At 41.0% G+C, this 21,970-nt stretch overlaps 1 protein-coding gene across 1 annotated transcript; it reads right to left on the reverse strand.

Moving 5' to 3' along the window:
* Nucleotides 1–9,435: 9,435 nt before the first annotated feature.
* On the reverse strand, nucleotides 9,436–18,934 carry LOC123024646 (vomeronasal type-2 receptor 26-like). The gene is made up of 4 exons (XM_044432643.1): nucleotides 18,575–18,934; nucleotides 17,519–17,731; nucleotides 11,775–11,901; nucleotides 9,436–10,337 (listed from the first exon to the last, which is right to left on the reverse strand). Exons 1-4 carry the CDS (start codon nucleotides 18,932–18,934, stop codon nucleotides 9,436–9,438), a joined length of 1,602 nt encoding a protein of 533 aa, XP_044288578.1.
* Between the last annotated feature and the right edge of the window lie 3,036 nt (nucleotides 18,935–21,970).

Raw genomic sequence — 21,970 nt, forward strand, 5'->3', positions numbered from 1 at the left:
GAGGTGGTAACCCTCACAGAAAACTAGCTGGTCCTGCACACAGAGATACAGACTAGGACTGTCGCACCAACATCTGTTCACCAAGATGGACAAAACTGACAGTTGCCATTTCTTCTTATCTCAAGTTTGTTCCATCCCAAGGCACATTTTGATTTTGGTAAAACCTTATATAAAATGAAACAGAATTTTCACCTCTCCCCATTTGGAGGAAAATAATAAACAGACACAAATAAGAAAGGAGAAAACTGAATATTGTACATTTTTACTATAGACATGGTCTAATCCTAGTCATTCTTAGAGCTGTCTCATTTAAATCAATGGGACATTCCTCATACCTAATTTAAGTTCTCTTTCTTTCAATTATGACTATACCTGCATCGGAACATGTGTTCATAATTGCATAATATTACCTAGCTGCATAATGAAGCACAGATCATTTGCAAAAGCAGTGATAAGTAAAGTATATTGAAAACAATATGGTGGAAGCTGATTGAGTCTCATTCACTGCATCACCTGTTGTGCTCCTTGGTTCCAATTAAGTATTTTTCTAGGTCCATCAGTATCAAATGAAATGAAATGCACACATCGCTACTTAGACTGAGATTTATCCAAGTGTGCAGATCCTGCCAATCCACAAATAACAAAACCTGATTGAACCAGCTGTTCCATGTTATGGCATCCGAGCTGATGGTGAATGCTTAGCCTGGAGCAGCCTCACCTTCCATTCGTCAAACTTTCACTCTTTGAAAAGACTGGTTTGAGGACACAATCCAATTGATCACATCGAATCCAGTGACTATCTCTCCATCCTGGTTGAAAGAAACCTTGTCCCCAGCACTGTTGTTAAATGAAACAGCCTTCAGAAAATGATGGAGCTGCAATGAAAAGGAAGGTGCTTAGAAAAACTGTGAAATGGATCATGCAGACAGAGGGACGGAGAGAAATACTTGTACTGGATGGCTGCCATTAATATTGTTATTAATTCTCTCTGATCCCCTTAAATTTTTGATACTGAGTTTAAGCTCTTATATTGCTCTCATCAAAAGGCTTGATTAAATGCTGCTTTATATTGATGCATTCTCTGGTTCTCTCCTACCTGAGGCTATTCAGCCCATTACCTGCTACTGTAGTTGGCTCTTGAAGGTCAGCAACCCTCTGGTCACCATTCCTCTCTTCTTCATATCAGACAAAGACATGGAATGCAAGGCATGGGCCACCGCATGGACAGCATTGTAGACATTGTAGCCGTGACCAGTCAAACTCATTTCAAAAAAAGTTGCAGGAAGAAACTCCATCTGCTCATCCCCAGTGCAGATATTCTGGTCAAAATTGCCCAAAAATTGATTTGGAAATATACAGCTGAAAGCATTTTGCCAGAATGCCCTAATAAAACCATCTCTTATTGGATTAAAAGGGTCTTTTGCATTCAGGAACTGTTCAAATCCCGGGACATCATTGGACTGAATTGTGAATGAAAGAGCACCATGGAAAAAGTCTGTGTTCCAATTCCTTTGATAGATTAATGATGTGAGCGCCACCTGAGCTGTCACAATCATTACTTTACCAATTGGTGTATTTGCCACATGTTCTCGTTCTGATCGGTATGGGAACCATCTAAAAAATGCCATAGGATTCTCCATTGGCCACCAATACATTGGCTGTGCAGTCCTGAAAAGTATCACATATTTTTGCCCCTTTCTCCAACATGTCTTTTAGATCTCTCCCAAGGGCAAGTTCAGGGATTTTTTCAATGAAGGCAAAACAGACACCACTCCTGGAAAAGAGTGGGACCACTATCTGGAGGAATCGTTCTCCATTGCCATTATCCATAATGACTGTTCCAATCCATGTCCACCCAAAATGCACCAGCAAAGCAAGAATCCCTGCATACTGAAGGGACTGTCTAGGAGTCATGTTGTACAAGGAAATGTCTGGGGTTTTATCGTTCATTACTGGTGCAGAGCCGTATATCAGCTAATGAGATACAATAAGGAGAGGGAGAAGCACCACATAATAATGTCATTTGTATAGCAGCTTTGATGTTTTCAAAGATTTGCACATAGAACATCAGCAAACTTCTCAAAATTCTATCATGGGAATCTCCAGTGTGTCATGGCATACGTATGCACCTCCAATGGTTCCTGAAAGGGCGTGTCCTGTATGGCACCCTCGGACATAATATTTTTTCCACTACGTGTGTGTGGATGTGTTCCCATGGACTTGTATGAGAAGTGTACAACTTTCTAACAATAATTCTGTGGCTTCAGCAAAAGTGGACCATATATGCATGAAAGTCTGCATTTGGAGGATGGGTCATTACCTATCGTCTTGTTCATATATCAAATCATTATAAGTTCCTCAAACATTGGCTTATAGATGGGTGTTCCCCTGCTCTTAGTTTTATAAAATCTTTTAGCCATGAAGAGGGCACAGAGAAGTCATTTCATCCATATGTTAAAATCAATGAAATTATGTACTTATTTTAGAACAGTATATGATCCAATGAATATTAAAGTTTATTCAGTGCAAGATCTACCTGTGTCATAATCTCCCCCTGCACACAAAATAGTAAATTCTACAAGCTGCTCACGTCAATGTTTCAAAGAAGTACCCCTGCATTGCAGCATGAGCAATTAGTGAATCTTGGTAATTACTTATTGAGAAGCTTTTGCATCATGCAACAGGCTAACTCCCTCCTCCCTGCTCTCTCCCCACTTCACTCTTCAACACACCCTGCCCGACCAGTAATGGTTAGTGATTCAGGTTTCTGGTGACCACAGAGTCTGCTAAACAGAGAGGAAGAAATGCAGGGCTCTGTCCTTGCCTGCCCTGCTCTGCCTAGGGACAACAGTAGCAAGGAGGAGGAAAGTGAGCACCGTCCATGACATTTCACAATGGAATGGGATTCTTATGTGAATGTGGTCTGAGCCCCTGCCTAGACTCTCCTGTCTCAGATCAACATCCATATAAATGGGTGCAGTCCCAGCAGAAATTCCCCTTCTCTGCACAGTATTTGCTTCACCTTCTTTCTCATTCAAAGGAGAGAGAGAATATGATTACTTATATTTGTGAGCCGCCCCGAAGCTTCGGCAAATGGGGCGGCATAGAAATTTTCTAAATAAATAAAATAAATACTTAAAAAGTGCAAATCTCCATCTCCAAAGCACAAATGCATTCATGAAAGTACCTCGAACTAGGGACAGCTAAAGTGTCATCCTATACTTGCTGTGGACCATAGCCGAACAACTTTTGGCCTTCTTGGTGTTTTGTCCTATAACATATTTATGTGTATTTTATGCTGTAAGCCGTCCTGAGGCTTTTTGTGACAAGACAACATATAAATATTTTAAATAAATAAATAAATGAAAGAACAAAGTGAATGTCAAGAAAATGTTATGCTCCCATTCCCCATGTTCATGTAAAGACACACTCCCCACCTGTGGAATCTTATAGATATCCAAGAGGGTTGCAACATGAAGGGAGGTTTGAGCATCCAGTCCCTCGATGACTGCTGCCAAGTGTTGCTGGATGCTGCATTGGTAGTTCGGGACTAATCTCCCTCATGCTCATATCAGTTGCAAGGTGACCTGATATGTGCACTTGGCCATGAAATAGCTGTCATAGATGTGGAAGCCCAAGGTTATATTGGGCAGGATATGAGGGTTGTCATTGATCTCCTTCACTGCAAATGCCAAGGCTAGGATGTGCTGGTAATTCTTGGGCACCACACTGGAAGCAAGAACGTCACCTCCTGCATTAGAACATTCCTCACACACTGCTTTTAGAATTATCATTATCATCATTGCAACCTCATTTAAATATCATATTGCTATCCATCATTGGAATAGACCACTCTGTGAACTTTTTATGGTTAAGGAAGTGAATAGTATGATTCTATGCACATTGAATCAGAGAGAAGTCGCCAGTCAGTGCATAATGCCACAATCCTATCATCCTTGTGGAAATGGATCATCAACTTCTCATGGAAGAGACTAATGAGAATCACATCACAATCAAAGTGTGAGGCAATATGGTAGAGGAATGCCCTGGGGATTTTAAGACATGTTGTTTTTTCATATATAACCAGATAGGAGGAACATCTTTTAGGTATATAAAAAATGTGAAATACTTGAGATGGGGCCAACCATCAAGTGCAGGGTAAACCACACTGAATATAGCCCCTTCCAGGTGACAAGACCTGTAATGCAATTGCTTCCAATGACAACGTAGAACATCGCTCCTGTGAGGTGCCCTGTATCTGCCTTCCTTAAAACAAGGTGCTTCCATATGTGGAAAGACTTTACTCAGCTTAGAATCTCTTCATAGGATTTTGGAGGTCCCCCTCTGTCCATCCAGTCACAGCTTAGCACATTTGGTCAGCATCTGGAGGGGCTGCTTTGGAAAGGAAGAGCAGGAGAAGTTACTTCTCCAGAACAGTTAATCCAATCCCCTGAATACTGACATTATGCAGTTTCCATAAAAGAAGGCAGAATAAAAAGGGAGGTGTGAACGAAGAGAGGTAGTAAGAGAGAGAAAAGAGGAAGATATGTGATCCTGAAGAAATTCATGTAAAAATAACTGAAACTATGAGTACAACAGAGAGGTCCAAGTCAAAGTAAAATAATTGTGAGTACCCTTAAATTCACCTGAAAATACATCCTTCTGGCTATGATGATAACAAAATTTCCACATCCAGGGAGATGTGCAGGGAGCGAGATAGGGAAGTGAGAACCTGTTGATTCTCCTTGACATCTCAGCATCTTTCAGCACCATTGATCGTGGTGTCCTTCTGAACAGCTTGGCTGAGATAGAAGTCGGAGGCACTGTGCTGCGGTGGTTCTACTCTTACCTGGTTGGACATGTCCAGAGGGTGGTGCTGAGGGACAGCAGCTCTGATCCATGGCCTTTACACCATGGGGTTCTGCAGGGCTCTCTGCTCTCTCTCATGCTTTTTAGAATTTTCATGAAACTGCTGGGAGAGGTCATCAGGAGGTCTGGACTATGGTCTCAGCAATATGCTGAGGACACTTTGCTCTGCCTCTCATTTTCATCTGATCCAGGTGAGACATTTGATGTGCTGAACTGATATCTGGACTCACTAATGGACTGCATGAGGTCAGCAAACAACAAACTGAAACTTAATCTGGACAAAACTGAGGTGCTGTTAGTAGGGGGAGCTGCCAGACAGAATGAAGGGGCATTTCCCTGGGGTCACACTACCCCTCGGGGACAGGGTTTGTAGTTTGGGGGTGCTCCTGGACTCTGGTCTGTCCTTGGAAGCATAGTTTGGCAGGCACCCATTCCCTGGTAACATTCCAAAGATTACTGCAATGCTCTTTCCATGGGGTTGTTATAATATTATAACACAGGGGTCCTCAAACTTTTTTAATAGGGGGCCAGTTGAAAGGTGCCAGCGATGGGCGCAGGCCACCAAGGTGGTGCAGGTGAGGGTACGTGTGTGGCGAAGTGCCAGCTTGCTCTCAAGGAGAATGTTTTCTCTGAGCGAGTCCAAAAGGATCTCCTTGAGAGCAAACCTATCCCAAAGGCTTGGAAAGACTTATTCAAATACATGGTAAGAGCAGCAAGAGAGAGAATTGCCTCAAAGTGGAAAACTGAAGACTGCTCAGCTGTCGAACATTGGAAAATCAAGCTAGATGAGCATGCACCAATGGCAAAGCTACCTGATGATGTCCACAGGAGACCAGTTAAAGAATGTAGTCAAATGTACTATGAACACTTTGAGGGTAAAGTTGCTCCTACTCGTCTTGATTTGGACACAACAGTTATCCCAGTGCCATCAGCAGAGTCATCCAATGTGCCATCTGGTCCAATTTTACTGGATGAGTTTCAGCTTTTGTGGCTCAAGGATGTGGACAAGGTGCTGGGTAGTGTCCTTGCCACAACTTGTTCGCTCAATCCTTGCCCATCTTGGCTATTTGAGAGATCAATATTTGAGAGGTCTTGTCCCTGAATCCAGGAGGTGGTGAATGCCACCTAGAGGGAGGAAGAGGTGTCTGCCCCCTTGAAGAAAGGGGTAGTTACACCACTCCTTAGAAAGCCACAACTGGATCTGGCGGACATAAATAATTATCCATCTATAGACTGGGCAACTCCAAGCAGTCTTGGAGGAAACGAATTATCTAGATCCATTTCAATCAGGCTTTAGGCCTGGGTTCACAATGGAAACTGCCTTGGTCGCCCTGTGGAATGACTTATGCCAGGACAGAGGAAGGGGGAATACAATCCTGTTGATTCTCCTGGATCTCTCAGCAGCTTTTGATACCATTGACCATGGTATTCTTCTGGAGAGGCTGGCTGAGTTGGGGGCACTGCTTTGTGGTGGTTTCACTACTGTCTTGCTCCATTTGGCAGAGCTGGGGATCTGTCACTCTGTGCCTTGGCATTTATTCCATGGAGTTCCACAGGGTTCCATTCTGTCCCCCATGTTCTTTCATCTTTACATGAAATAGCTGGGTGACGACATCCAGAGGTATGGGCTGAAGTGTCATTAGTATGTTGGTGACACTCAGCTCTACCTCTTGTTTTCATCTAACCCATGTGAGGTGGTGACTGTCCTGAACCAGTGTCTTGGCTCTGTAATGGACTGAATGAGGGCCAATATACTGAAGCTCAATCCAGACAAGATGGAGATTTTGTTGGTTGGCAGTCTGTTTGTCCAACTGAGAAATTCTCAAATCAATCCTGGATGGGGTTGTGCTCCCCCTAAAGCATAAGGTTCGTAGCTCGGGGGTGCTCCTGGACCCTGAGTTCTCCCTTGTTTCTCAGGTGGCCTTGGTGGCCAGGAGCACCTTCTATAAGCTTAGGATGATTTTCCAGCTACACTCCTACTTGGACAAGCAGAGCCCCATCACAGTTATCCATATGCTGCTATGAACCTTTCCCCTGGATTACTGTAATGCACTCTGCATAGGGCTGCCTTTGAAGATGGTCTGGGCTCTCCAGTTAATCCAAAACAGAGCAGCACAGTTACTAACAAGGATCAGCCCCAGAAAACATATCCTGCTGGTACTCCACCAATTGCATTGCCTGCCTGTCATTGCCCGGGCCCAATTCAAAGTTTTCATGTGAACATATAAAGTCTTAAACAGCTTGGGACCGGGATACTTAAAGAATGCCTGGGTTCATATATCCCTGCCAGACCACTCAGGTCATCAGTGGAGGCCCTTCTTCATGAACCTCCACCAAATGAGGTGAGAGGGCTGTTGACATGGAAAAGGGCTCTCCTGGTCATCGCACCTCACCTTTGGAATTCTCTTCTGAGGGAGGGGTGACTGGCACCCAGTGTATTTTGTATTGGTGCCAAGACTTTTTTTTAGTTTCTCTTTTTAGATGTAACTATTGGCTTGTGCAGTCGGTTAAACTGCTGAGTCACTGGGCTGGTTGATCAAAAGGTTGGCGGTTTGAATCCGCAGACAAGGTGAGCTCCCAGCTACTGCCAACCTTGCAGTTAGAAAGCATACAAATAATGCAAGTTGATAAAAAGGTACCACTTCGGTGGGAAGGTAGCAGCATTCCATGCACTGTGGTGTTTAGTCATGCTGGCCACTTGACCACAGAATCTGTTTGCAGACAAACACAGGCTCCCTAAGCTAGGAAATGGAGATGAGCACTGCTCCCTAGAGTGAGACATAACTGGACTTTAATGTCATGGGGAAACCTTTACCTTGCTGCTGGTTTACTGTTTTATTCGTTGTTGGTAATATTGCTTATGTTTACTGGTCATTGGTTATATTGTGCTTATGCTTCATCCTGTACTATTTATACAATTGCAATTATATTAATTTTAATCCTATTATGTTTTATGGTTTTGGTTGTTATTGTTATTTATTTTTATTTTTTAAGTCACCCAGAGAGCCTCTGGCTATGGGGCAGCATACAAATGCAACAAAGAAACAAATTATTTGAATGGTTAAATGAACTGATTTGATGGTTAAAGAACTATAATTTCAAAATATGTTTTCAATTACTATTCTTTACCAAAGCAATGCTACGATCTATAAAGAACTTTATAAAGTTTTTCTGGATACATTGACAGCTTAAATGGAATGGATGGGAAAGAGGTTGATAGAGAGTGTTGCTTATTATAAAAGTGCTTCAATGAGGAGCTACTGTACCTATACAGTACCTGAGCTATTTTTTAAATTTTTATTTTAATGAAAACAAAACTCATAACTGCACAAATATAAACCCTACAAATAATATAGTGAAGATAAACTTATTTAAAGAAGACAAAATTAACAGTGGTGCATCCATCAGAGTGAAGAGATACATGCTGCTTGATGTAAAATCATTTATTCATTCAAGTTACTCTACTCCCATTCCACTTCCAGAATGTCTTTAAAACATTCTTTTATTTGGGATAAACTTGAATTGGCAGCTTTTTTCAGATCTGAATTGCTAGAACTTCTTCCAGTAGGCCTGAGAGAAGTATGGCTGGAGAGTTTGAAGGGAAAAGGAAGAAGAGGGTTTATTTGGGTTCTCTGGGGAAGAAATCCCAAGGCAGCTGAGGGGTGACCAAAGTTCTGTTGGATGAGGGATGCTGCAGACACCCATCGTGAGCTCAGCATAAAGAAACCTTTCTGGAAAGGAATGCCACAAGACTCCAGGGTCCTCCTTGTGAGCAAAATGACACCTGATTGAGTGTTAGAATACCTCGAATTGATCACCACCCAATTCTGTTGCAGGAGCCTAACCATGCATGCAAGCTGATGAAGGGCTTAAGAGGGTTTTCATTTGTTTTGCTGTTTCAGGCAATCAGCCTCGCTCCAAGTCCATGTAAGCAATGGACCTTCCTCAATGCAGAGCCTCTGGAAATTACTGATTTGCATTTGAGGGACTCATTTCAGTCCAGCTGCATGTCATTCCAAACAGAGTCAGCCCATAGATAGCAGTAAAGTTTTGTCTAAAGTAAGAAGAAACTGGAAAAATTCAGAGATCACAAGATGAACTCATAAAAACAAATTATCTGTACAATCTGTCCCCTGTCAAAATATCCCCCAATGAATGAATGAATGGACGGGAGGCAGGTGGCACTGCTGTGCTGCTGCGCTGATTGATCAAAAGGTTACCGGTTCGAATCTGCACAACGGGGTGAGTTCCCGTTGCTCTGCCCCAGCTCTTGCCAACCTTGCAGTTCGAAAGCATGCAAATGCTAGTAGATAAAAAGGTACCACTTCAGTGGGAAGGTAACAGCATTCTGTGCACTTCGGTGTTTAGTCATGCCAGCCACATGACCATGGAGACTGTCTGGGGACAAACACTGGCTCTCTCGACTAAGAAATGGAGATGAGCACCACCCCCTAGAGCCAGATATGACTGGACTTAACGTCACGGGGAAACCTTTACCTTTATTTAAATACATGGACACACAGACGGATTGCAAATTGCAGCAAAAAGTACTTACATGTAAATTCCTCAAGCTGTTCTTCTTATTAAGTATTCCTTCTTGTTCAACTCAGGTTTCAGCAAAATGATATAACATTTGGGTAAGAAGATGCAAACAAGCAGTCCCGAACTGGAGGCTAAGATAGAAAAGATCTCCACAGTCACCAAGTATTTTCCTTTGGTGCTCAGGTGGGAAGGCACAAAGGATAACCAGACACTGCAAAAGACCAGCATACTGAATGTGATGAATTTGGCCTCATTGAAACTGTCTGGGAGCTTTCTGGCAAGAAAAGCCACAATGAAGGTGACACTGGCCAGCAAGCCCAGATAGCCCAGGAAACAGTAGAACATCATTATGGATCCCTCGTTACACTCCAGTATGATTTCCTCAGCCACTGAATGCATGTCAGTATCAGGAAAAGGAGAAGCAGTTGCCAGCCAGGCAATACAGATCCCTGTCTGGATGAGGCAGCAGGAAAGAAGGAGTGTGTTGGCCAGTCCCTTCCCCATCCACTTCCTCATTCTGCATCCTGGTTTGGTGGCTCTGAAGGCCAAGACCACCATGACTGTCTTTGTCAGCACGCAGGAAACAGCCACAGAGAAGATGATGCCAAAAGCGGTTTGTCGGAGGAGGCACGTCACCCTCTGTGGCTGGCCGATGAAGAGCGGTGCGCACAGGAAGCAGAGCAGCAGGGAGGTGAGGAGAGAGTAGGTGAGGTGCCGGTTGTTGGCCTTGACGATGGGTGTCTCGTGATGCTTCAGAAATATTCCGAGCACCAGAGCCGTGATCAAGCAGAAGAGAAGAACAGTACCAGTCAAAATGATGCCCAAAGTTTCTTCATAAGAGAAGAAGTTAATAGGCTTGGGGATACAGACATTCTGGTGCTTGCTTGGATACTTTCCATGTTCACATGAATGACAGTAATGCATGTCTGAGAAAAAATAAATATACACGTGTTCTAATGCATTCTACAGGTCTCACCAACAGGCCACATCATCTGAGATGCATTGTTTTCTAGTCACAGTAGAGAATCCATTAATTGCATTTCATCCACATTTGTAAAATGGTGAGCATTTTTCACTCTGAATATGAAAAAATCTCTGCTATCCATTACAGACCAATTCAAAAATAAATTATCTTCCTGGACCACATTCAGGAGCTGTTTCCAGCATGAAGAGAACCATGCTGTATCATTCGGTCATAAAGCTGTTGCAGGTGAAGAGCCTTTCATGGGAGATGGTGTGGGAGTCCAACTTCAGCACTTACTGGGCTGAATCCAAAGTGATTTCAGAACTAGATTAGCTAAACACTCAGTGCCCTCAACTGGAATGGATGGAAATGTTAATCTATTTGGATTTGGTTTTGAAGTATGAACATGACAAATGCATGTTTAATAAACAGTGATAACATTGAATCGGCTGCTTTGGACAAAGAGGCCATCACAGTCCACGTCCTGGCTGATTCCCCACTGCGACTCACATGCTGGGTCACCAAGGCTCTGACAGGAAATTAAGACCATCACAGCATTGAGCTCTCTGTGGCCCTTCCTGCCATTTGCTATGAAGAAAGCCCACCAGCTCCTAAGTGAGTGAGGTGCCTTTAAACTCCACCCTAGGCTACCATATGGGGATCCCCTCTTTGGGCTGTGGGGTCACTCAGAGCACTGCCCCTGCCAGAAAGGATCCAGCCCAATGTCTCCACTGCTAGAATGATTTGAAATAACTTATCAAAAATGAACAAAATCAAAACCCTCACCCATGACTACCCACCGTAATTCTGAGAATGCCAAAGGAGGTAATACAGAGCACAAAAGTTAAGGAGGTCTGTATGCCTGTCAGAAGCATCCATTTTGTTTGCAGCCATAAGCATGAGAAAACCTGATTGGTTTGGTAAATGAAGGCGAGCACAGAATGCTCTCTTCTTCACTTTGAATCATGCCTTACTGAACTGAGTGGAAATTGTCTCTGAATAAAGCTCCCAGAAGGCTGAAAACAAGATCTTGCTTTGAAAACAGAGAAATGGTATATTAGGCCTCTGATTGCAGAGATGTACTGATTGTGTCCAGAGTTCTTATGTATTTATTATCATGAATTAAGTTCTTGTAGCACCAAAGAATCTGTGCAGTGCTAATAGGCAAGCCCTGAGAGCGTGTGTTTCAGTAGTAGAGGATGATCCACCTATCTCAACTATTAGAATCCAATGCACACACGTCACAAACAACAACTTCCTCCCCCACTATTCAATACCTTCCACCTGACCCCACCTGCCCACATTCAATCACACTTCAATCCCTGAAGAAAGTTCTTTTATATACCTGTTCTTGATTTTATCAAATATATTTTGAATAGATAGACATTTTGATGCCTACCCTTCTTGCTTGAAACCTTTCCTTCGGGACACAGGATGCAGTCATAGCAGCAAAATGGCTCCCCTTCCTTCATCTTCTTCCTAGAACCAGGGTTGCAGCTCTCACTGCACACAGACAGAGGCTGTGCCTAAATCATCAGGGGAGGAAGAGGAGAGGAATTATGAGAATTATTCACTGGAGTTCTTCCAGTTTTGCAATCTTGTTGTAAGTTCCCACCTCTCCAGGAGCTGCTTTTCCATAAATGTGCTCTTTGAGACTTTGGTAAACTTGAAATTATCTGACCATGTCATGGAAGGAAACTGCATGCATGCTTCCCACCTGCTTGCAAAGGGATTGGAAAAATGGAGCACATATCAGTTTTCTCCATCCTATATGAATGGCATGATCAACCTATTTCCTTGTGTATTACCTTTACCTAAGCTCTCCCAAAACCATATTTCAATGTGCTCCCATTATTGACATGTTTTCAGATACTTCGAACAAATAAGCTATGTAGTTTTATGAATTTTTCCACAAAACAAAAAATGTGTATAAGAATATGCTGATATTCTAGTTTACTTTAGAATGGGATTTTTCCAAATGCACTCATAAATCCAGAAATTTGCAAACATTTCTCAAAGAAAACATGTCTTTGTTCTTTTAAAAGAGAAATGTTCACATCATATGCCAGATATGAACTTGCTGTGTAACCTTCCTCCCTCCATTTCAAACATTATCATGTGGAGATGGCATGAAGCCACCCAAAAGTGACTTCCCTTTTTTTCTGGGGAATGGGGACTGTCTGGAAGCACCCTGTGGTGCTTTGTACCTTATCTTTTTAGATGCTTATACATCACCTTTAAGAGTGCTTCTACCTCTCCAAATCTCAGGTACACTTGAAGACTTCTAGTCTAATGGCCATAAAAGGTAAACAGAAACACATTACAGAGTAGACCCTCCTCAAGATTTTTCCTTAGTGTTTTCATCTTTCTTTCTTTTCCTCTCCTTTTTATTTTAGTTTTTTAGCTAAATTATTTCAATTTAGACACGTAGGGCATTTTTGTTTGTATCTTTAGAAAGGAATTTGAAACAGTTTCCTGATGCTCAGCAGTAATCTCTCTGAATGGCAATTAGTCTTTAACAGCTGTAAGGATGTTTGATAGCTTAAGAGACTAAGTTGTATGGATGATGAGAACTGACCTCGACATAATAAAGCTTCTTAATGATGAAAAGGATGACTGTGCCCTTTGTTCTTTCTCAATTTTCCTTCTTTAGTGGAAGGCCGCAGGGAGTATGAGTTAGAGTAGTACATTTTATATACCGTGACTCTTGTTGCTTTTGAACTAATTTGTACTTATTTTAAAAGTTGATTGTACTTCCCAGACAGCTCTGCTCCAAGGCAAAGATATGACAGAGTTGTGGACTGCTCCTTTTGGAGTTTTGAGGAATGGCTTTGATGAAGCAAAGGTTTTTTAAGTTGTGATGCAGAAATAAAATGAGCTGGGAACTATTACTGCCATCTACTGGACTTGGAAAAAAATAGAATTGGGAAGAATAGAAGCAAACGTCTCCTGTTCCTTTGTGGAAGTTGCTGAAAAAGGTCAAGAGAATGTTTCTTCCTGTGAATTTTTAAAACTAATATTCTAAGAGAGACAGAATGTGATTAATAACTATAACTGTGTCAGAGAGCTGACTAATATGCTGATCCTATCTAGCTCTTTTCTCTTGCCTTTTTCCACTAACTCTCCCTCTTTTCTAACCTTTTCTGCTTTAAAGTGTTATGTTAAATTGTGAGCTTATTTTATAGCTATGAAGAAATGTGTGAAGTGAATAGGTGAAGGAGGATGGGGAGAAGGGAGGGTAAACTCAAGAAGGAAAGTCTGATTGTAGACTCATGGAGAAAATGGGAAAACAATTAGCTACCTGTGGATTAGAAGGTATTTTGAAGACTCTGACAGGAAGATTTTTGGACAAGCCTTGTAAATATGCATAATAAATTCAAGAAGAGACCACATTGTGCAGGTTATCTAATCAGAATAACAGAGTTAGAATGAAGATCTTATCAATAAATATTAGTTGAATGAACTCCCCCTCCAAGTGAATGAAAGTTTTCATTTTTTTAAGAACACAAAGGGCTGATATAATATGCATTCAAGAAATTATAAAGAAATAATTGCTCATGTTTTAAATCATAAGAAACAGGGCAAGGGTATGAAATGTTAAATGATACAAAAAAAGAAAGGAGTCATCATTTATATCAATAAGCAAGGCTTAAAATTTGTAAAAGAATTATAAGACTCAGAAGGAAGATTTATTATCTTGAAGATATGACTTCTGAATGGGAGGATAAATACATTGGCAATGATATACACTCCAAATGATGCAAGAGAAAGGTTTTATGAAAATTTGTTTCAATTGATATTGGGTTTCCAAGAAGGAGGCATTTTGATAATTGTTGATATGAATGGAGTCATATACCCTAGCAAGGACAAGTCAAAAAAAGTAAAAGGGAGTAAAATTCCCAAAATGTTTTTCTTAATTTTTTTAAAACATATTTTTCAAATTAATAACTAAACATTTCTGATTAACACAATTAAACAATACATTAATATCAGTGCTACATCCACCAGGACCAACTCTAGTTACTTAGTGTAAAATCATTTATTTGTTCAGGTTGCCCCACTTCCCTTCCAGAACTGCATTGAATCTTGAGATGGGTCACACCCCTTTCCTTTTATTAAAACATATTCAATCAAAGGTGTCCAAATATTTTCAAATTTGTTTTCATTTATCAAACCTTTTTTCCATTAATATCACAAGTTAAATTATCATTAATAGCTATATTCCAGGCTTCTTTATACCAGTCAAATATATGATATTCACCTTTTGTTTTCCAATTCCCTGCTATTATTAATCTTACTGTTGTTAATAAATTTATCCTCAATTCTTTAGTGTATTGTCCCATCTGTTATCTACATAATGACAATAGTGCTCATCCAGTATCAATTTCAATATTTAAATTTAATATTATACCAATTTCTTTAAAGATCCTTCCCCAAAACTCATTTATATATTTACACTTCCACCACCTATGGAAATATGTACCCACTTCTTGGTTGCATCTCTAACACATGTTGGAATATTCATTGTTCCTGTAATTCCATTTAACCAGAGTTAAATACCATTTCCAAAACAATTTATAAAAGTTATCTTTAATTCTTATTATGTAAATTTTAAAATCCTCTTATTCCACATGTTATTTCATTCATCAGCACTAATATTTCTTTTTAAATCTATTTCCCAGGATTCAATAAGAGGATCATAGTGATCATCCTCTTCTAGTAATACATTGTACATTTTACTTATCATTCCTCTCATCAACATACTGTCATGTTTTTCTTTCTGTCAAATTAATTCTTCAAATTTTGTATATTCTATGCATTTACCATTTTTCTTCAACCAATTCTTAGTCTAGTTGTCTAATTCAAGTATATTAAACCAATTTATTTTACACTATCCCAGTATTGCCTGTATCTTTTCATTACTCTTCATTTTCTCTAGCCAATCTTTCAACCTAATAACATAGTTACTCTTCAGTACTTCCTTCAAATTACTCCTCAGATTTACTGGGAAACTTTCTAATTCCCTATAACAGTTAAATCAATGGGATAAACACATCCCTATATTTTTTCCAAATTTTAACCATATTCTTAAAAAAGTGTTTCCTATCTTTTTAATAACATTCTTACTTTCTTGTTGAAGAAAAATATTTAATAAGGATCCCTCTACATCTTGATATTCTAATTTACCCATATTCTCTTATCCGTTTGCAGTATATCTGGTATATGCCTCATTTGATTAGCTACATAATAAAATTTCACATTGGGAATGCCTAAAACCCCTGTTCTCCTAGACATATACCATCTTATTAATGCCCTTTATCGCCGCTTTTATTTATTCTTGTAATGAACATCTTCGTAAAAAAGAGAAGTCAAGATTCAAAAATTGAAGACTTAAAAGCAGATGGAGAAGAATATAAAATGAAATGTTGACTTTCTTCAGGATATGAGATTAATAAGAAGAAAATGTAAATTATATTAATGGTTGGAAGAAATAGGAACAGGAAAGTATAAAAAAGATTTGAGGATACAAAATACCTTAAAATTCAGTCAAATGGTTAGGGTTGTAACAGGGCATAAAGATACATGATTTCAAGACAATTATCAAACAACATGGATGAAAATTCAGAAAGGAACTAATTAAAAGTATCGTAGCTGGGAAGAATTTCCATTGTAAAAATGAGTGTACTACCCAAATTGCAATTTCTATTTCAGATGATGCCAAATTCTATACTGGGAAAAATTTCCAAGATTGGCAAAGACAACTGAATATTTTTATCTGAAATAGCAAAAAGCCAAGGATCAGATTCAAAATTCTTCAAGATGAAAAGAAGAGAGGATGTCTCACAGTATTATTTAAAGCTGTATTATTATGCAGCTGGCATGGTTTGGATTTCAGATTGGGCTATAAAAGTTAATGATAGGCTAGTGAAGTTAGAAATAGCAGATGTTGGAGAAGGAATGCACAATAACTTATGCGCCAAAAAGTCAGTTAAACAGGCCTTGATCTCAAATAATAATCATGTATGAAGAGAGGGCCTAAAAAAATATTAATATTTTGGAAGAAAAGGAATCAGTCCTCCAAACTCTTTTGATGTCCCTGCTTGAAGCATGTGGGAAAAAACTTGAGGAAAAATGATGACTTAATAACCAAGAGGAGAGGACTGAGTTAAATCTTGGCAACAGCTAAATATGGTGGCCCTGTGGGCATGCTGAATATATCCCCATGGCCTTGAGAACACCCCCATCCTGCTCAATGGCTGCTGTGGCAAAACCAATGGGGCAAATTCCATAGGTGGTACTAAATGGCCAAATCCAGCTTCAGTATAAGATACAAGCACCTTTGATAGCACATTAAGAGAATTTAATTATCAGGATGCTCTCAAAGCAAAAAGTCAATATTACTGTAAGGTTTGTAGAAGTGGTGGTGCTCATGGAGGAAGGTTGTTGTAATCCGTCTGTTTCCATTTCTCTAATACCTGAATATTTGAAATCTTATCCATTCCATCTCAGATTTGAAGAAATTAGAAACTTGAAGAAACTGCAGCAAATTCTTAGCAAAAAAAAAAAAAGACTGAAATGAAATTGTCACTTATCTCTCCTCGCCAAAAATAAAAGGAGCATGGAATCACAGCTTCCTGATATATTGATATTAAAGGTTAGAAGCTGGCAGAGAAATAAGAGATGGAAACCTTAACTGAGACCTAGCTGGTCCTTTACACAGGGATTCAGATTTGGACATTTGAGATGTATGCACCAAGATCACTTCACCAGGAAGCACAGGACTGACAGTTTCCATTTCTTCCACATTCAGATTATTCTAATTGTAGCTTCTTTCCATCACAAATACAAAGACACTTGCTACTTTTGATAAAACATTATAGGAAATGAAACAAACAAAGAAGCAAAAAATTCACCCCTGCCCATGTTGGAGAAACATAACATACAGACAAGAGAAAACTGAGCATGCTACATTTTCACTAGGGAGGAAGTGCACGTGGACTCATTCAATGCGTCACATTTTGTGCTCTCCAGTTCCACTTAAGTGTTTTCTAGGTCCATCATTGTTATGGAAAATGTACTTGCCATACTGAGACTGAGTCTTATTCAAAAGTACAGATTATGCCACTCTGCCAAGAACCAAACCTGATTGAACCAGCTGTTCCATGTTATGTCATCTGGACTGATGGTGAATGCTTGTCCTGGAGCAGACTTGGCATCCATCCTCCCAACTTTCACTCTTTGAAAAGATTGGTTTGAGGACACGATCCAATTGATCACATCGAATCCAGTGACTAACTCTCCATTCTCATTAAAACAAACCTTGTCCCCAGCACTGTTGTTAAATGAAACCACCTTCAGAAAATGATGGAGCTGGAATGAAAAGGAAGATTAGAAAAACTGTGAATGGAATCATACAGACAAGGTGAGAGAAATACTTGCACTGGATGCCTGCCATTATGCTTATTCTTTCATCTTGTTCCCCTTAGACTATAAAGACCAAGTTTAAACTAGACACTTTCAATACAAAGATTAAATTGGTTTGGAGGTTTGAGTGGATTTTCAAGCCATTCTAGGAATGCAGTTAATGTGAGGGAGAATATATCTAATATTCTTGCACACACACACATAGACCTTGCTGTTTGTTGTAAAAAGAGACTTGATCCTCTAGTTCAAATATGAAGTGTATGAGTTTCCCTATTTTGTATGTGTTTATTTAAGCTGTGGTTCTCTCCCAGATGAGGCTACACAGCCCATTACCTGCCACTGTAGATGGGTTTGAAAGTTCATCCCACCTCTGGTCACCATTCCTCTGTGCTTCAGACCAGAAGAAGACAAGGCATGCAAACTGTGGGCCACCGCATGGACAGCATTGTAGACATTGTAGCTGTGGCCGGTCAAATGCATTTCAAAAAATGTTGCAGGAAGATGCTCCAGCTGCTCCTCCCCAGTGCAGATATTCCCACCTAAATTGCCCAGAAATCGATTTGCAAATACACAGTTGAAAGCATTTTGCCAGAACGACCTAATAAAACCATCTCCTTTTGGATTAGAAGGGTTTTTTTCATTAAGGAATTGTTCAAATCCAGGGACATTGTTGGATTGAATTCTGAAAGATAGAACACCATGCAAAAAGTCTATGTCCCAATTCCTTTGATAGACAAATGATGTGAGCTCCACCTGAGCTGTTGTAATCATTACCTTACCAACTGGTGCATTTGTCACATGTTCTTGTTCTGATAGATATGGTAGCCATCTAAAAAATGCCATGGAATACGATTCTCCATTGGCCACCAATACGTTGGCTGTACTGTCCACAATATTATCACGAATTTTTGCCCCCTTCTCAAAAAGGTTTTTAAGATCCCTGCCAAAAGTAGGTTCAGGGATTTTTTCGTTGAAATCAAAACAGACACCACTCTTGGCAAACAGTGGGACCACCATTTGGAGGAATCGCTCCCCATTCTCATTATCCGTAACGACTGTCCCAATCCATGTCCACCCAAAATGGAGCAACAAAGACAGGATCCCTGCATACTGGAGGGACTCCCTCGGAGTCATGTTGTAGAAGGAAAGGCCTGGGGTTTTATCATTCATCACTGGTGCAGAGCCATATATCAGCTAAGGGGATATAAGAAGGAGAAGGATAAAGGTCAAATAATGAGATATTATGTAGGCAGCTTTGATGTTTTGAAAATATTTGCATATATAACCTCAGGAATTTTCTCAACAATACTATAGTACTGGGATAACCCAAGATGTCATGGCACGTGTGGACATCTTCATGAGGGCCTGAAAATGGGTCTCCAATATGGCACCCTGAGAATTCATACAATTTCTTGCTACTATATGTGTGAGTGTGTCAAAGTGTCTCCATAGACTTGTATGACAAGCACACGAATTCCAAGCAATAATCCTGGGCCCCAACAGAGTGAACCAAATATGCAAACAAGTATACTTTGGAGGTCTTCAATTGTTACCTACTAGATGAGTGTTCCCTCATCCCTATCCATTCCTAGGATCCATCTTTTAGCCATGAAGAGGACACTGAGAAGCCACTTTATCCATATGTCAATTTCCATGAAATAATTCAATAACTGAATGAAGGGAATGTTCCAATGAATATATTCAGTGCGAGATCTGCCTGTGTCATAATATCCCCCAGCACACAAAAAGCAGCTACTAGAAGTTGCCAATGCCAGTGTTTTGAAGAATTACTCCCTGCATTGCAGCATGAGCAATCTCAGTAATAATTGAGGAGACATTGCAGCATCCAACAGACACAAAAAAGCAATTTGTACTGAATAAGGCTCAGATTAAGATCTGGAGACAAGATGGGGAGATATCAAAAGAGAGATCAACTCATTCACATCCTTTTTCTCAAATTCCAAAATATGTCCAAGGATTCAAACAAGTTTGGGAGCCACTGCTGGTGGTGAATGCAAAGAGACAAAGAAATGGAGGGCTCTGTCCTTCCTCACTCTGCCTAGGGATGGTTGGAGCAAGTAGCAAGCAAAATGAAGAGCATAAGTGGAAATAGAAAATGGATCAAGTTGTTGAATCATCGGGATGGTGGCCAGTGACAAGCAGGGTCCCCCAGGGCTCTGTCCTGGGGCCAATCATGTTTATCTTTTCATTAACAACGTGGAAGAAGGGGTGAACAGTCTGCTGATCAAATTCATAGATGATACTAAAACTGGAGGAGTGGCCACAACCGAGGAGCAGGTACTCCAGATCCAAAAAGAACTGGACAGACTATGAAAGTGGGCAGGAGACAACAGGATGGTGTTCAATGTGGATAAATGCAAGGTCTTGCACTTGGGGCATAGAAATAGGTGTCATAAGTACAGGTTAGGGGACAAGTGGCTGGAGAGCAGCACTTGTGAAAGGGACCTTGGGGTGCTGGTTGACTGCAGGCTAAACATGAGTCAGCAGTGTGATGTGGTAGTCAAGAGGGCAAACACAACCCTTAGTTGCATAGCCAGAAGTGTGGCTTCTAGATCAAGAGAGGTATTACTACCACTCTGTATGACTCTGGTGTACCCACAACTGGAGTATTGTGTTCAGTTTTGGGCCCCTCATTATAGAAAGGATATAGCCAGGTTAGAGTTAGTGCAGTGTAGGGCCACAAGGTTGGTGGTCGGTTTGCAGGGGATGGGGTATGAGGCGAGACTGAGGGAACTGGTCTCTTCAGCCTGGAGAAGAGGAGACTCAGAGGGGATATGTTGGCGACATACAGGTGTGTGAGAGCATGTCACATGGAGATGGGTAGAGATCTGTTCTCCCCCGCAGAGGAAGGCAGGACGCACTCCAACTGAGCAAAGCTCAGGGAACCAAGGTTCCACTTAGATGCCAGGAAGCACTTCCTGACAGTCAGGACCCCAAGGGTGTGGAATGGGCTTCCACAAGAGGTCATTGATGCCCCATCGGTGCGGGTGTTCAAAGATAGGCTGGACATGCACATGGTGGGCATGTGGTGAGTGGAGCTGGCTGGAGCCAGGGGTCAGACTAGATGGCCCGGGAGACCCCTTCTGACTTGCTCTGATTCTATGTTTCTATATTAATGTGAATGTACTCTGAGTCTCTGCCCAGACCCTCCTGTCTCAGATCCATGTCCACACAAAGAAACAGTCTCAGAGGAAATTCCCATCTCCTGATATAGTTTGCTTCACCTTCAATATTCTTGCTCATCCAAAGGAGCCGTAGAATATGATTACTCCAGTGTACATCTCTCCATCGCCAAAGCACAAATGCACCCATGAAAGAACAAAGTGAATGTGAAGAAAATGTTACACTCCCACTCCCCATGTTCATGGAAAGACACGCTCCCACCTGTGGAATCTTGTAGATATCCAAGAGAGTTGCAACGTGAAGGGAGATCTGGGGGTCCAGTCCCCCAATGACTGCTGCCAAGTGTTGCTGGATGCCACATTGGTAGTTAGGGACCAATCTCCCTGCTGCCCCTATAAGTCGCAAGGTGGCCTGATATGTCCACTTGGCCATGAAATAGCTGTCATAGATACGGAAGCCCAAGGTGAGGTTGGGCAGGATGTGAGGGTTGTCGTTGATCTCCTGCACTGCAAATGTCAAGGCCAGGATATGCTGGTAATTCTTGGGCACAACACTGGAAGCAACAAAGTCTCCTCCTGCATGAGAACATGCTTTACACAGTATCTTGTGAGACATTCACACTGCTTTTTGCATCATCATCATCATCATCAATATCATCATCTCGACTTCATGGCCTACCTTGGCCAACACAAAGCTAACTAAGCAATTGGTGTGCATTCATGTCAATTCAGATAGAAATCTCCAGAATTCACTGAAGCTTCCTCCCAAATGAAATGTGTCAAAACACAATGTCAAGATCCCACCACCTCCATGGTACAGCCTTATCACCTTGCCAAGGAAGAGCCTTCTGAGTATCCTGTGCAAGGTGTGAGGCACAATGCTAGAGGAATGCCCTGCAATTTAACTAGATGGACATGTTCAGCCATTGGCATGTATGGAATTGGAATACACATCTGATGTAACTATAGCCACACGTAGGAGGAACATCTTTTTGGTATATGAAAACAGTTAAAATGATTATGGTGG

This window comes from Varanus komodoensis, unplaced genomic scaffold, assembly GCF_004798865.1.
Source record: "Varanus komodoensis strain SLA01 unplaced genomic scaffold, ASM479886v1 scaffold245, whole genome shotgun sequence".
Taxonomy (NCBI): Eukaryota; Metazoa; Chordata; class Lepidosauria; order Squamata; family Varanidae; genus Varanus; species Varanus komodoensis.